At 42.9% G+C, this 16151-nt stretch overlaps 1 protein-coding gene across 2 annotated transcripts in view; it reads right to left on the bottom strand.

The window, feature by feature from the left end:
* Positions 1 to 16151, bottom strand: part of LOC118370953 (low-density lipoprotein receptor class A domain-containing protein 3-like) — a 146471-nt gene that overhangs the window by 84491 nt on the left and 45829 nt on the right. For both annotated transcript variants that reach the window (XM_052474841.1, XM_052474840.1), the window contains exon 2: positions 5870 to 6016. In XM_052474841.1, coding sequence (XP_052330801.1) covers positions 5870 to 6016 — 147 coding nt within the window. The remainder of the gene's footprint in view (positions 1 to 5869; positions 6017 to 16151) is intronic.

Genomic DNA, 16151 nt, shown 5'->3' with positions numbered 1-16151 from the left:
AAAGAGAGAGACCGAGACAGAGAGAGACAAAGAGAGAGACAGACAGAGAGAGACAAAGAGAGAGCCAAAGAGAGAGACAGAGAGAGAGACAGAGAGAGAGACAGAGAGAGAGACAGAGAGAGAGACAGAGAGAGAGACCGAGACAGAGAGAGACAAAGAGAGAGACAAAGAGAGAGACAGAGAGAGAGATAGACAAAGAGAGAGACAAAGAGAGAGACAGAGAGAGCCAGAGAGACAAATAGAGAGACAGAGAGAGAGACAGAGAGACAAATAGAGAGACAGAGAGAGAGACAGAGAGAGAGACAGAGAGAGAGACAGAGAGACAAATAGAGAGACAGAGAGAGAGACAGAGAGAGAGACAAAGAGACAAATAGAGAGACAGAGAGAGAGACAGAGAGACAAATAGAGAGACAGAGAGAGAGAGACAGAGAGAGAGACAAAGAGAGAGACAAAGAGAGAGACAGAGAGAGAGACAAAGAGAGAGACAAAGAGAGAGAGACCGAGACAGAGAGAGACAAAGAGAGAGCCAAAGAGAGAGAGACAGAGAAAGAGATAGACAAAGAGAGAGACAAAGAGAGAGACAGAGAGAGCCAGAGAGACAGAGAGAGAGACAGAGAGAGAGACAGAGAGACAAATAGAGAGACAGAGAGAGAGACAGAGAGAGAGACAGAGAGAGAGACAGAGAGACAAATAGAGAGACAAACAGAGAGAGAGACCGAGACAGAGAGAGACAAAGAGAGAGACAAAGAGAGAGAGACAGAGAAAGAGATAGACAAAGAGAGAGACAGAGACAAAGAGAGAGACAAAGAGAGAGACCGAGACAGAGAGAGAGACAAAGAGACAAATAGAGAGACAGACAGAGAGACAAGACAGAGAGAGACAAAGAGAGAGACAGAGAGAGAGAGACAGAGAGACAAATAGAGAGACAGAGAGAGAGACAAAGAGACAAATAGAGAGACAGAGAGAGAGACAGAGAGAGAGACAGAGAGACAAAGAGAGAGACAGAGAGAGAGACAGAGAGACAAATAGAGAGAGAGACAGAGAGACAAATAGAGAGAGAGACAGAGAGACAAATAGAGAGAGAGACAGAGAGACAAATAGAGAGACAGAGAGAGAGACAAAGAGAGAGACAAAGAGAGAGACAGAGAGAGAGACAGAGAGAGACAGACAGAGAGAGACAAAGAGAGAGACCGAGAGAGCCAAAGAGAGAGACAGAGAGAGAGACAGAGAGAGAGACAGAGAGAGAGACAGAGAGACAAATAAAGAGACAGAGAGAGAGACAGAGAGAGAGACAGAGAGACAAATAGAGAGACAGAGAGAGAGACAGAGAGAGAAATAGAGAGACAGAGAGAGAGACAGAGAGAGAGACAAAGAGAGAGACAAAGAGAGAGAGACAGAGAGAGAGACAAAGAGAGAGACAAAGAGAGAGAGACCGAGACAGAGAGAGACAAAGAGAGAGACAAAGAGAGAGAGACAGAGAAAGAGATAGACAAAGAGAGAGACAAAGAGAGAGACAGAGAAAGAGATAGACAAAGAGAGAGACAAAGAGAGAGACAGAGAGAGAGACAGAGAGAGAGACAGAGAGAGAGACAAAGAGAGAGACAGAGAGAGAGACAGAGAGAGAGACAGAGAGACAGAGAGAGAGACAGAGAGAGAGAGAGAGACAAATAGAGAGACAGAGAGAGAGACAGAGAGAGAGACAAAGAGACAAATAGAGAGACAGAGAGAGAGACAGAGAGACAAATAGAGAGACAGAGAGAGAGACAGAGAGAGAGACAAAGAGAGAGAGACAAAGAGAGAGACAGAGAGAGAGACAAAGAGAGAGACAAAGAGAGAGACCGAGACAGAGAGAGACAAAGAGAGAGCCAAAGAGAGAGACAGAGACAGAGAGAGACAAAGAGAGAGACAAAGAGAGAGACAGAGAGAGAGACAGAGAGAGAGACAGAGAGACAAATAGAGAGACAGAGAGAGAGACAGAGAGACAAATAGAGAGACAAACAGAGAGAGAGACCGAGACAGAGAGAGACAAAGAGAGAGACAAAGAGAGAGAGATAGACAAAGAGATAGACAAAGAGAGAGACAAAGAGAGAGACAGAGAGAGCCAGAGAGACAGAGAGAGAGACAGAGAGAGAGACAGAGAGACAGAGAGAGAGACAGAGAGAGAGACAAAGAGACAAATAGAGAGACAGAGAGAGAGAGAGAGAGACAGAGAGAGAGACAGAGAGAGAGACAAAGAGAGAGACAGAGAGAGAGACAAAGAGAGAGACAGAGAGACAAACAGAGAGACACAGAGAGAGACAGAGAGACAAACAGAGAGAGAGACCGAGACAGAGAGAGAAACAGAGAGAGACAGAGAGAGAGACAGAGAGACAAATAGAGAGACAGAGAGAGAGACAAAGAGAGAGACAAAGAGAGAGACAAAGAGAGAGACAAAGAGAGAGACAGAGACAAATAGAGAGACAAAGAGAGAGACCGAGACAGAGAGAGACCGAGACAGAGAGAGACAAAGAGAGAGACAAAGAGAGAGACAAAGAGAGAGACAGAGAGAGAGACCGAGACAGAGAGAGACAAAGAGAGAGACAAAGAGAGAGACAGAGAGAGAGATAGACAAAGAGAGAGACAAAGAGAGAGACAGAGAGAGCCAGAGAGACAAATAGAGAGACAGAGAGAGAGACAGAGAGAGAGACAGAGAGAGAGAGAGAGAGACAAATAGAGAGACAGAGAGAGAGACAGAGAGAGAGACAGAGAGAGAGACAGAGAGACAAATAGAGAGACAGAGAGAGAGACAGAGAGAGAGACAGAGAGACAAATAGAGAGACAGAGAGAGAGACAGAGAGAGAGACAAAGAGAGAGACAAAGAGAGAGACCGAGACAGAGAGAGACAAAGAGAGAGCCAAAGAGATAGACAGAGAGAGAGACAGAGAGAGAGACAGAGAGAGAGACAAATAGAGAGACAGAGAGAGAGACAGAGAGACAAATAGAGAGACAAACAGAGAGAGACAGACAAATAGAGAGACAAACAGAGAGAGAGACAGACAAAGAGAGAGACAAACAGAGAGAGAGACCGAGACAGAGAGAGACAAAGAGAGAGACAAAGAGAGAGACAGAGAGAGAGATAGACAAAGAGAGAGACAAAGAGAGAGACAGAGAGAGAGACAGAGAGACAAATAGAGAGACAGAGACAGACAGAGAGACAGAGAGAGAGACAGAGAGAGAGAGAGACAAAGAGAGAGACAAAGAGAGAGACAGAGAGAGCCAAAGAGAGACAAAGAGAGAGACAGAGAGAGAGACAGAGAGACAAATAGAGAGACAGAGAGAGAGACAGAGAGAGAGACAAAGAGACAAATAGAGAGACAGAGAGAGAGACACAGAGAGACAAATAGAGAGACAAAGAGAGAGAGACAGAGAGAGAGAGACAAAGAGAGAGACAGAGAGATAGACAAAGAGAGAGACAAAGAGAGAGACAGAGACAGACAGAGAGACAAAGAGAGAGCCAGAGAGATAGACAGAGAGACAAACAGAGAGACAGAGAGACAGAGAGACAAATAGAGAGACAGAGAGAGAGAGACAGAGAGAGAGACAGAGAGAAAGACAGAGAGACAAAGAGAGACAGAGACAAAGAGAGACAGAGACAGAGAGAGACAGAGAGACAGACAGAGAGACAGAGAGAGACACAGAGTGAGAGACAGAGAGAGAGACAGAGAGACAAATAGAGAGACAGAGACAAATAGAGAGACAGAGACAGAGAGAGAGACAGAGAGACAAATAGAGAGACAGAGATAGAGACCGAGACAGAGAGAGACAAAGAGAGAGACAGAGAGACAAACAGAGAGAGAGACAGAGAGACAAACAGAGAGAGAGACAGAGAGACAAATAGAGAGACAGAGAGAGACAGAGAGAAAGACAGAGACAGAGAGAGACAAAGAGAGAGACAGAGAGAGAGACAGAGAGAGACAGAGAGACAAATAGAGAGACAGAGAGAGAGACAGAGAGAGAGACAGAGAGACAAACAGAGAGAGACAAAGAGAGAGACAAAGAGAGAGACAGAGAGAGAGACAGAGAGAGAGACAGAGAGACAAAGAGAGAGACAGAGAGAGAGACAGAGAGACACATAGAAAGACAGAGAGAGAGACAGAGAGAGAGACAGAGAGACAAATAGAGAGACAGAGAGAGACAAAGAGAGAGACCGAGACAGAGAGAGACAAAGAGAGAGACAAAGAGAGAGACCGAGACAAATAGATAGAGAGCGAGAGAGAAAGAGAGAACAACTCCAGTGTGACATGTCATCTTGGGAATCAGGGTCCCGTTGGCAAAATTTGAGTTGTCTGGTGACTCCCTGAGCTGCCACAGCAAACAGAGAGAGTGTTGGCGAAGAAGGGATGGAAGGAGAGGACAAGGGGTAGGGCAGTGTGTGTGTGTGTGTGTGTGTGTGTGTGTGTGTGTGTGTGTGTGTGTGTGTGTGTGTGTGTGTGTGTGTGTGTGTGTGTGTGTGTGTGTGTGTGTGTGTGTGTGTGCGTGCGTGCGTGCGTGCGTGCGTGCGTGCGTGCGTGCGTGCGTGCGTGCGTGTGTGAGCATTGGGTTATGAGAGTTGGGTGTGGAGGGTGTGTAAACTGGGGCTGAGCCACATGTACATTTCCCAGAGGCGTCTTAAAGTCTCAGCAGAATCAGTAGGGAAGGGGGTGAGTAGATGTTTGGCAGGAACCGAACACCCGTCCCACCCAACATGAGGAGGAAACATGTTCCTTAATTGGAGAAAAATAATGAGGTGAGTGAAAGGTAGGGTAACAGTCAGAGGGGAATGAGGGGGGAAACCCACCTGGAGATGAAGAGAGGGGGAGAGAGAGAGAGGGAATGAGGGGGAAAACCCACCTGGAGATGAAGAGAGGGGGAGAGAGAGAGAGCAAGAGCAAGAGCGAGCAAGAGAGATAGAGAGAGAGAGAAATGGGATACTTGTAGACATGGGAGAATGAGACGGGGTGTGGTGGGGGTGTCGATGCATCGACATGAGATGGGAGTTCCCCTTAAAGGGGTAATCCGGAATTGCTACATCCATTTTTGTACTTGTTAATTCACGATATGTACCCATTGATTCTTGAAGAATATAACTTAGAAAGGCCTCAGGTGCTTAGTTAAACTGACTTACACCCATCAGAACCCAAAATATAAGGTTGTTTTACTACAATGTGTGTACATTTACTTTGTTTACAAACACTGTATATAGGCCCAAAACATGACTAAAACTATAATTTGGATATCATGGATGGTCAGTCCTTGCATCCATAGCTCTGTCTATGAATGTGAGAGTGGTTACATTTCTCCAGCCCCATCCCTCTGCTTTTTACCAAAACAGGGGCAGGGAAATGCTTTGTTATTGTTTCTACTGCTGATTGCCTCTTTAAATATGTCAGGAGCTCAAAGTCAATGCTTATCAATATTCCCATCTTTATGTGGAGAGGGGGGATAAAGGGGGAGAGCGGAGATAGAGAGAGAGAGGGGCGAGAGAGAGAGCGAGAGAGGTAGCAGGATAGACGAAAGCTCAATAAAGATCAAAGCCAAGCAACACTAGTAGGATCATGACTTTACTGGATTATATTACCGTGGTGTTACAGTAGTATTATAATGTGCTATTTCTACACACAGGCGTAATCGTCCATTGCTTTGATGGTATTAAGTTTCCCCAAGTGCTAAACTGGGGCTATGGGTTTGTTGGCTAGGGGGATGGGAGTGAGGGGGGCTAGACAAGAAAGAAGGGGAGAAGCAAGAAGCGCAGGACTAAACCTGGTCTCTGGTAACCCTTAAAATGCTTAGAGAGAGAGAGCGAATGAGAGAGAATTAGAAAGTGGAGATGGTGAAAGGGAGCTGTACTCACGGCAGCCTTTCTCGTCGCTCTTGTCGAAGCAGTCGGGCAGTCCGTCACACTGCCACCCGCCTGGGACACACTTCCCGTCCCCACACATGAAGTTCCCTGGGATGTTACACTCTGTGGTGAAGTTGTTCCCCGGAAGGAGCTGGCTCTCTGTGGGAGAGGAGGAGCGGGAGGAGGAAAGGAGAAAATGGAGGAGAGGGGTGGAGGGGAGAGGAGGAGGATGAGGATGATGAGGAAGAGGATGGGAAAGATGAGGAAGATGAAGAGGACGAGGATGGGGAAGAAGATGAAGTGGAAGAGGAAGAGGGAAATATTGTTACAATCTGAGAACTTGAACGGTAGAAGAATATTGCATTCAAAAGATAATAATCTCACAGTCAAAAGGCAGGCTATTATTATCTCCAAATGGAAAATATTAAAGCCATTCCTATATCAGTATCCAGGCAGGTCATAAAAACAGAGGATAGCATCATGAATACCAATATGAAAGTATGAAAGGGTCAGATGGTGATAACAGTCAGTCTCTGAGTCAGTCTACTGCTGGCTAATATAAAGAAGGGCAGATAAGGACACACACATCAAGCGCACACACACATCAAGCACACACACACACATCAAGCACGCACACACACACACACACACACACATTTCCCTATCGCGAAATACGACAAAACTTGCAAAACTTGCGTGCATCGTTGCATAGTGAAGACTCCTTTCTAGATTCCTATGGAGACTATGACCCATTTGCCTTAGAAGACAATATGGGTATGTATGGCATCAAGTACATTTGCAAAGCTCTTCCATTGTATGATCCATTGATCCACAAGCAGAGCAGCAGAGAAGCACAGTGGCCTGTGGGCAATTCCACAATAACAGTAGCAGACACTCAGATTTGCCAGACAGTATGCCAAACAAAAAACATTGATTTTAAAGTTTAACAAACCATACAACTCTATGCACAATGACTACATTTAACAATTTACACTGAACATAACACATTTACTGAAAGAACTGTGCAGATGCAAAGTTTGGTAACAGAATTATGGTAAAATCTCCCTCAGTTTTTGTGTCCATGCTTTCCAAAAACTCTGTTAGATCTCTGCTCCAAATTAGGAGTTACAGATGTTTGCAGAAAGAATGGGGGTGAAGTGGATTTACACCCGGTGACGGAATTGCGGCAACAGAATTTCATCATGGGTCCCTGATCTGTACTACACAGAAATCATTTTAAAGAAGTAATTTTGAATAGGTACAGAAATGTATAAATATGCAATATCCTTCTTTGCATATTTGGGTATTATTTCTACACACTGGCTATTCTTTTAATGAGCTCTGCCCCCAAACAAGACCAAATTTGGTTGGTCCGGTCTGGACCAAATCTAAACCAATCATAGACATCTCTGTTTCACAAGTCTGGACATCAATGTACAGCACAGTAGAGTACAATAGAGTACAGTAAAGTTTTGTACAGTACAGCAGAGTTCAGTACATTCTGTGTACTCAACTCCCGTGTTCTCTACTGTGTAGTGTACTGAACTCTACTTTACCTTACTGTACTGAACTATACCCTACATGTATTTTATTTGGTAATGGAATTGAGTTTTAATTACTTAATAATTCATAAACAAAAATGTAGGTCTACCTTTAATTCTTACTTCTGTGAACTTCCATTATCCTCCCTCCTCATGACTGAGAGAAATTAGAAAATATCTTAACGATATGTGTTTTTTAAGTAATGGAATTTGAACTGAGAGAAGGCAGAGAAATGTATCTGAAACTAAATATAAGTGTTGATATTCGTCAGGGGTCTTTACTTCAACATTCTTATGTTTTCATACGTTTCTCATCCCTTTTAAGACTTTTCTGGTAGATGTTTTCTAAGACCCATTTTCCATTTCTATGACCAGAAATGAAAGCCTTTGCTTATTCCTCATTTTTAGGATGGACAACTGTGGGAAAAAGTACACACTACCAGTCCAAAGTTTTAGAACAAACTACTCATTCAAGGGTTTTCTTTATTTTACTGTTTTCTACATTGTAGAATAATAGTGAAGAGATCAAAACTATGAAATAACACATATTAGAATCATTTAGAAACCAAAAAAAGTGTTAAACAAATCAAAATATATTTATTCAAATAGCCACCCTTTGCCTTGATGACAGCTTTGCACACTCTTGGCATTATCTCAACCAGCTTCACCTGGAATGCTTTCCCAACATTATTGAAGGAGTTCCCACATATGTAGAGCATTTGCTGGCAGCTTTTCCTTTCCTCTGCAGTCCGACTCATCCCAAATCATATACAGTGGGAAGAACAAGTATTTGATAACCTGCAAAATCGGCAGTGTTTCCTACTTACAAAGCATGTAGAGGTCTGTCATTTTTATCATAGATACACTTCAACTGCGAGAGATGGAATCTAAAACAAAAATCCAGAAAATCACATTGTGTGATTTTTAAGTAATTAATTTGCATTTTATTGCATGACATAAGTATTTGATCACCTACCAACCAGTAAGAATTCCGGCTCTCACAGACCTGTTAGTTTTTCTTTAAGAAGCCCTCCTGTTCTCCACTCATTACCTGTATCAACTGCACCTGTTTGAACACGTTACCTGTATAAAAGACACCTGTCCACACACTCAATCAAACAGACTCCAACCTTTCCACAATGGCCAAGACCAGATAGCTGTGTAAGGACATCAGGGATAAAATTTTAGACCTGCACACGGCTGGGATGGGCTACAGGACAATAGGCAAGCAGCTTGGTGAGAAGGCAAGCAGCTTGTTGGCGCAAGTATTAGAAAATGGAAGAAGTTCAAGATGAGTCAATCACCCTCGGTCTAGGGCTCCATGCAAGATCTCACCTCGTGGGGCATCAATGATCATGAGGAAGGTGAAGGATCAGCCCAGAACTACACGGCACGACCTAAAGAGAGCTGGGACCACAGTCTCAAAGAAAACCATTAGTAACACACTACGCCGTCATGGATTAAAATCCTGCAGCACACGCAAGGTCCCCCTGCTCAAGCCAGCGCATGTCCAGGCCCGTCTGAAGTGTGCCAATGACCATCTGGATGATCCAGAGGAGGAATGGGAGAAGGTCATGTGATCTGATGAGACAAAAATAGAGCTTTTTGGTCTAAACTCCACTCGCCGTGTTTGGAGGAAGAAGAAGGAGGAGTACAACCCCAAGAACACCATCCCAACCGTGAAGCATGGAGGTGGAAACATCATTCTTTGGGGATGCTTTTCTGCAAAGGGGACAGGACGACGACACCGTATTGAGGGGAGGATGGATGGGGCCATGTATGGAGAGATCTTGGCCAACAACCTCCTTCCCTCAGTAAGAGCATTGAAGATGGGTTGTGGCTGGGTCTTCCAGCATGACAATGACCCAAAACACACAGCCAGGGTAACTAAGGAGTGGCTCCGTAAGAAGCTTCTGAAGGTCCTGGAGTGGCCAAGCCAGTCTCCAGACCTGAACCCAATAGAAAATTGTTGGAGGGAGCTGAAAGTCCGTATTGCCCAGCAACAGCCCCGAAACCTGAAGGATCTGGAGAAGGTCTGTATGGAGGAGTGGGCCAAAATCCCTGCTGCAGTGTGTGCAAACATGGTCAAGAACTACAGGAAACGTATGGTCTCTGTAATTGCAAACAAAGGTTTCTGTACCAAATATTAAGTTCGGCTTTTCTAATGTATCAAATACTTATGTCATGCAATAAAATGCTAATTCATTACTAAAAAAATCATACAATGTGATTTTCTGGATTTTTGTTTTAGATTCCGTCTCTCATAGTTAAAGTGTACCTATGGTAAAAATGACAGACTTCTACATGCTTTGTAAGTAGGAAAACCGGCAAAATCGGCAGTGTATCAAATACTTGTTCTCCCCACTGTATATACTGTACCTTAATTTCAAAGGAATATAGACTCTTAGCTTTCATTTGACAGCCAATTTAACATGATCCTAAGAATTTCACATGTTGCTGCTCATGGGTCTTTAACATGGAAATGACCCTGTCTGATCTTTAATAAGTGGGATAGGGCAGAACTTGTTGATACACTCCAGCAATAGACTAATGAGTTATAATGTAAACCATGTGCTGCTGGGCTGGCTGGCTGGGCTCTGACACTGTGGTGGGGAAGCACGCACTTAAGTGATAATGCCCGAGAAGCCGGTGTTTGGAGGATATAGAGTTGAAGTTGTAAGTTTACATACACTTAGGTTGGAGTCATTAAAACTCGTTTTTCAACCACTCCACAAATGTCTTGCTAACAAACTATAGTTTTGGTTAGGACATCTACTATGTGCATGACACAAGTAAATTTTCCAACAATTGTTTGCAGACAGATTATTTCACTCTATCACAATTCCAGTGGGTCAGAAGTTCACATACACTAAGTTGACTGTGCCTTTAAAAAGATTGGGAAATTCCAGAAAATTATGTCATGGCTTTCGAAGCTTCTGATAGGCAATTGACAAAATTTGAGTCAATTGTCGTTGTACCTGTGGATGTATTTCAAGGCCTACCTTCAAACTCAGTGCCTCTTTGACTGACATCATGGGAAAATCAAAAGAAATCATCCAAGACCTCAGAAAGAAATTGTTGACCTCTACAAGTCTGGTTCATCCTTGGGAGCAACTTCCAAACGCCTGAAGGTACCACATTCATCTGTACAGACAATAGTACGCAAGTAAAAACATCATGGGATCACGCAGCCATCCTACCGCTCAGTTCTGTCTCCTAGAGATGAACATACTTTGGTTGCGAAAAGTGCAAATCAATCCTAGAACAACAGCAAAGGACCCTGTGAAGATGCTGGAGGAAACAGGTACAAAAGTATCTATATCTACAGTAAAACGAGTCCTATATCGACATAACCTGAAAGGCTGCTCAGCAAGGAAGAAGCCGCTGCTCCAAAACCGCCATAAAAAAGCCAGACTACGGTTTGCAACTGCACATGGGGACAAAGATCATACTTTTTGGAGAAATGTCCTCTGGTCTGATGAAACAAAAATATAACTGTTTGGCCATAATGACATTGTTATGTTTGGAGGAAAAAGGGGGAGGTTTGCAAGCCAAAGAACACCATCCCAACCGTGAAGCACAGGGGTGGCAGCATCATGTTGTGGGGGTGCTTTGCTGCAGGAGGGACTGGTGCACTTCACAAAATAGAGGGCATCATGAGGCAGGAAAATTATGTGGATATATTGAAGCAACATCTCAAGACATCAGCCAGGAAGTTAAAGCTTGGTCGCCAATGGGTCTTCCAAATGGACAATGACCCCAAGCATACCTCCAAAGTTGTGGCAAAATGGCTTAAGGACAACAAAGTCAAGGTATTGGAGTGGCCATCACAAAACCATGACCTCAATCCCATAGAAAATGTGTGGGCAGAACTCAAAAAGTGTGTGCGAGCAAGGAGGCCTACAAACCTGACTCAGTTACACCAGCTCTGTCAGGTGGAATGGGCCAAAATTCACCCAACTTATTGTGGGAAGCTTGTGGAAGGATACCAGAAACGTTTTACCCAAGTTAAACCATTTAAAGGCAATGCTACCAATTAATAATTGAGTGTATGTAAACTTCTGACCCACTGGTAATGTGATGAAAGAAATAAAAGCTGAAATAAATCACTCTGCTATTATTCTGACATTTCACATTCTTAAAATAAAGTGGTGATCCTAACTGACCTAAAACAGGGAAATTTTACTGGGATTTAAAAGTCAGGAATTGTGAAAAACTGAGTTTAAATGTATTTGGCTAAAGTATACGTAAACTTCCAACTTCAACTGTATTGGCACGGATGTAATTAGGCCCATGCCAATATATCCTCCAAACACGGGCATCGAGAGTATTATCACTTTTATACAACGGTTTACCAACATATTCAAATAATTATTTACATATTTTCATTAAAAACGTTATTTTGAGGAATGTATAAATTCTATTTCATTCTTCCACAAGATATAGTCCCGACACACATCTAGGGTTGCTACCCAAGCCAGCGGGTAGTTCATTCTATCCGGTTCGGTTGCTAGAGACGCTACCCAGTCATTGTAATGAATTTCCTCCTCTTCTTCCGAAGAGGAGAGGCGAAACGGATCAGAGGACCAATACGCGGCGTGGTAATTGTCCATGGTTCTTTTTAATACGTTAAGGTACACATGAACAACTGACTACAAAAAAACAAGAAATGTGAAAACTCAAAACAGTCCTATCTGGTGCAAAGACAGAGACAGGAACAATCACCCAACAAACACACAGTGAAACCCAGGCTACCTAAGTATGATTCTCAATCAGAGACAACTAATGACACCTGCCTCTGATTGAGAACCATACTAGGCCGAAACATAGAAATACCCAAATCATAGAAAAACAAACATAGACTGCCCACCCAACTCACACCCTGACCATACTAACTAAATACAAAACACAGGAAATAAAGGTCAGAACGTGACAGTCATTCAGCCTTTCGCTCTGTATCTATGGACGCGACCCAGTCATTTGTTCTAAATGTTCCATTGCCATAATGGCTGGCAACGTTCTTACCCTTTGCTTGCTAACTAGCCAACTACAGCTGACTTACAGTCATGTCAAAAAGTGCAGCCAGAATAACAGCACAGTAGCTGCAATTGCATTTGTTTAAGGTGTTTTCTCGTGACATTCATTTGGATACATCCATAACAATGAGCTAATGAGGCACGATTTCACCTAATAATAATAATAATAATAATAATATATGCCATTTAGCAGACGCTTTTATCCAAAGCGACTTACAGTCATGTGTGCATACATTCTACGTATGGGTGGTCCCGGGGATCGAACCCACTACCCTGGCGTTACAAGCGCCATGCTCTACCAACTGGCATAGAACATGTGCTCACTCATCAGGACACTGTTGAAAGGAGCTAGCCAACAACACAGCTAACAATCACTTCAAACTGAAACTGGAAAGACTGCAAACTAGCTGCACTTAGTTTCGTTTTACCTTTTTCAATTTACATTTGACTTTGTCTATCCATAAAAATGATGCCAGCTGATTCATGATTTCGACTGGCTGAGAAACCCTGCCTGTCTGTCTCGTCCGAACATCCAACATGTTCATTACTATGGGACAGCTGGAGATCGAATTTGAATATTGAAACAATTTTGCAAATGTCGGAGAGACAACCAGCAAGGTTTATACAAATCTCCACTGTTGAAAACTAAATGTTAGTCTGAAGGAAATGTGAGATAAAGTCTAGATGCTTTTTATAGAGGAGATAAATTTAAAAAATCGCTTGCCTGGGCTGATGAGACAGTGGATTGCGCAGTCAGATGGAACAGAGTAAATAGGCATTTTAACATCATAGATTTAGCTGGTGGAAACTTGTGGCATAGACACCGGCTGGAATGCAGTTTAAACCAAGCAGCATTCAAGATTAGACCCACCCATAGTATAATAACAAACAACACTACTCTATAGTCATACAAATAATAACTTAAGGACACCAGGAATGTGTCCCAGATAGCACCCTATTCCCAATACTGTACAGTGCACTACGGTCGACCAGGGCCCATAGGTCTCTGGTCAAAAGTAGTGTGCGAAATAGGGGTCATTTGGGACGCATCCACAGTTTCACTCAGCAACCCAACCTGGACCAAACTAGGGGAGGAATACAAAGTTGTAAGAGTCCAATTTATAAATAGGCCTGTGTTATAATCAGTGGTGTAAAGTACTTAAATACAAATACTTGAAAGTACTACTTAAGTAGTACTTAATATTTACATTTTTGAGGACCTTTACTTCACTTAATTTCTAATAATGTCATTTTTACACCATACATTTTCCGACACCCAAAGTACTCGTTACATTTTGAATGCTTAGCAGGACAGGAAAATAGTCTAATTCACACAATTATCAAGAGAACATCTCTGGTCATCCTACTGCATCTGATCTGGGCGGACTCACTAGACACATACTTTGTTTGTAAATGATGTCTGAGTGTTGGAGTGTGCCCCTGACTATCTGTTAGTAAATAAAATATGTTTTTTTTTAATGAGGCCATCTGGTGTGCTTAATATAAGGAATTTGAAATGTTTAATAGTTTTACTTTTGATACTAAGTATATTTTAGCAATTACATTTACTTTTGATACTTAAGTATATTTCAAATAAAATACTTTTACTCAAGTAATATTTTACTGGGTGACTTGCACTTTTACTTGAGTCATTATCTACTTTTTCCACCACTGATTATAATTAAGGCTGACAAACTGGATTTAGTTGGTAGATTGTGAACTGTGTTAGAATGTTGCTGCCTGTAGTGACTATGCTTTTGTTGTTGTTATTGAGGTGCAACAGGTCCAGTATTTTAAACATTTTCTATAATTAATTAACTGGTAACAGCATCAAACTGTTTTCATCAGCACACAGAAACAGTGAAAACATCAACCCACGTGTTCTGTAGAGCAGAACACAATGTTCACACTTTGTTTCATTAGACTAAATCTGAGTACATCATCAAACACACCTACACAGACACCCAGAAAACCTGCTAGGTGTAACGGCTCTCTTCTATCTCTTCAACTGACGAAGAGGTAGAACAAGGATCGGACCAAAATGCAGCGTGATGATGATTCATGATATTTTAATGAAGGAAAACTATACATACAGAAACTACAAAAATAACAAAATGAAATAATGAAAACCGAAACAGCCCTATCTGGTGCAAACACAAAGACAGGAACAATCACCCACGAAACACTCACAGAATATGGCTGCCTAAATATGGCTCCCAATCAGAGACAACGATAATCACCTGACTCTGATTGAGAACCGCCTCAGGCAGCCATAGACACCCCACAAAACCCCAAGACCAAAACACACCACAATAACCCATGTCACACCCTGGCCTGACCAAATAATTAAAGAAAACACAAAATACTAAGACCAAGGTGTGACACTAGGCAAGAACCTCACTGTACAACTGTGTTTTTTCCCCTGACCATTTGATCCAAAAAATAACTCCTGATCCAGAGCTAAAGAGTCCTGTCTACTTGTTATAAATCTCTTCAGATCCAGCCACTCCCAGTGCTACATCTGAGTGATTGACAGATGGTAAATGTCTATATAACATTCCTCTCCTCACCCTCTCAGAGGGTGTGATGCAAGATACTCTTTGTTTCTTTCAATAAAAGGAGAGAGGGATCGAGGGAGAGAGGGAAAGGGAGATATAAAAGCCTGACCTAGCAACAGCTTTCCTATGTAGCATACTAATTGCTATTTCTCTGATTGGCAGTAGAACGTGCCAGCGAATTTTGTGGGATGGCTACACTGGGTTGTTTCTAACAGCTCGAGAACACAAATCCACATTGGTGCACATGCACACAACATGCATAAAGACTTGAGGGAACTAGGCTGTTTGACAAGAGGCAATGGGTTCATTGGAGCTGCTCTGCGACTGTGTGTGCGTGTGCGTGTGCGTGTGCGTGTGTGTGTGTGTTTAGCTTATCACTATGATTTGATACAGGCTGCGCCACTGCCCCATGGCCTGGTACTGTTAGCAACAGAAAACCCCAGCAGCACTACTGAAACTTCTTAGATTGGCACTAACACTACACAAGGATATTGACCTACACTCAGACACACACTCAGACACACACACGCGCACACGCACACTCAGACACACACGCACACTCAGACACACGCGCACAGACACGCACACACACGCACACACACACACACACACACACACACACACACACACACACACACACACACACACACACACACACACACACACACACACACACACACACACACACACACACACACACACACACACACACACACACACACACACACACACGTTGATCCTTAGCCTAGCTGTTCTGGGCTGAATCAATCTATAACCTCAATCTATAACCCGACATTAAAGTGGCCTCTTTGACCCAGCTAGGTTAAAATATCTCCCGCCATTGATCTGGATGGAGGAAGAGGTGAGGAACAGATTGGAATTGCGTTAGAAAATTCCTGAGGGGATTTTAGCAAAGTGTGTATACAATTTACTGTCGCACTGATGTTAGCATTGACACACACTGTCGGTGAGAAAACGCACTCCGCTCCCATAGTTACTGCAGACAATGGTCCACAACATAGCTCCACGTCGTGTCACACACACATCCCAAATGAGAAAATACAGACAAAGTAACATTTTCAAGACTCCAAATCTAATGAAAATGTGGAAGGGATTTTTGTGTTTGAGGAAAGTAAGAATAAGTTATGGGAGGTGTCAT

The sequence above is a fragment of the Oncorhynchus keta genome, chromosome 22, assembly GCF_023373465.1.
Source record: "Oncorhynchus keta strain PuntledgeMale-10-30-2019 chromosome 22, Oket_V2, whole genome shotgun sequence".
In the NCBI taxonomy this organism is placed as follows: domain Eukaryota; kingdom Metazoa; phylum Chordata; class Actinopteri; order Salmoniformes; family Salmonidae; genus Oncorhynchus; species Oncorhynchus keta.
Note: the sequence above shows the minus strand (reverse complement) of the source record. Positions and strands in the feature narration are given on the sequence as shown.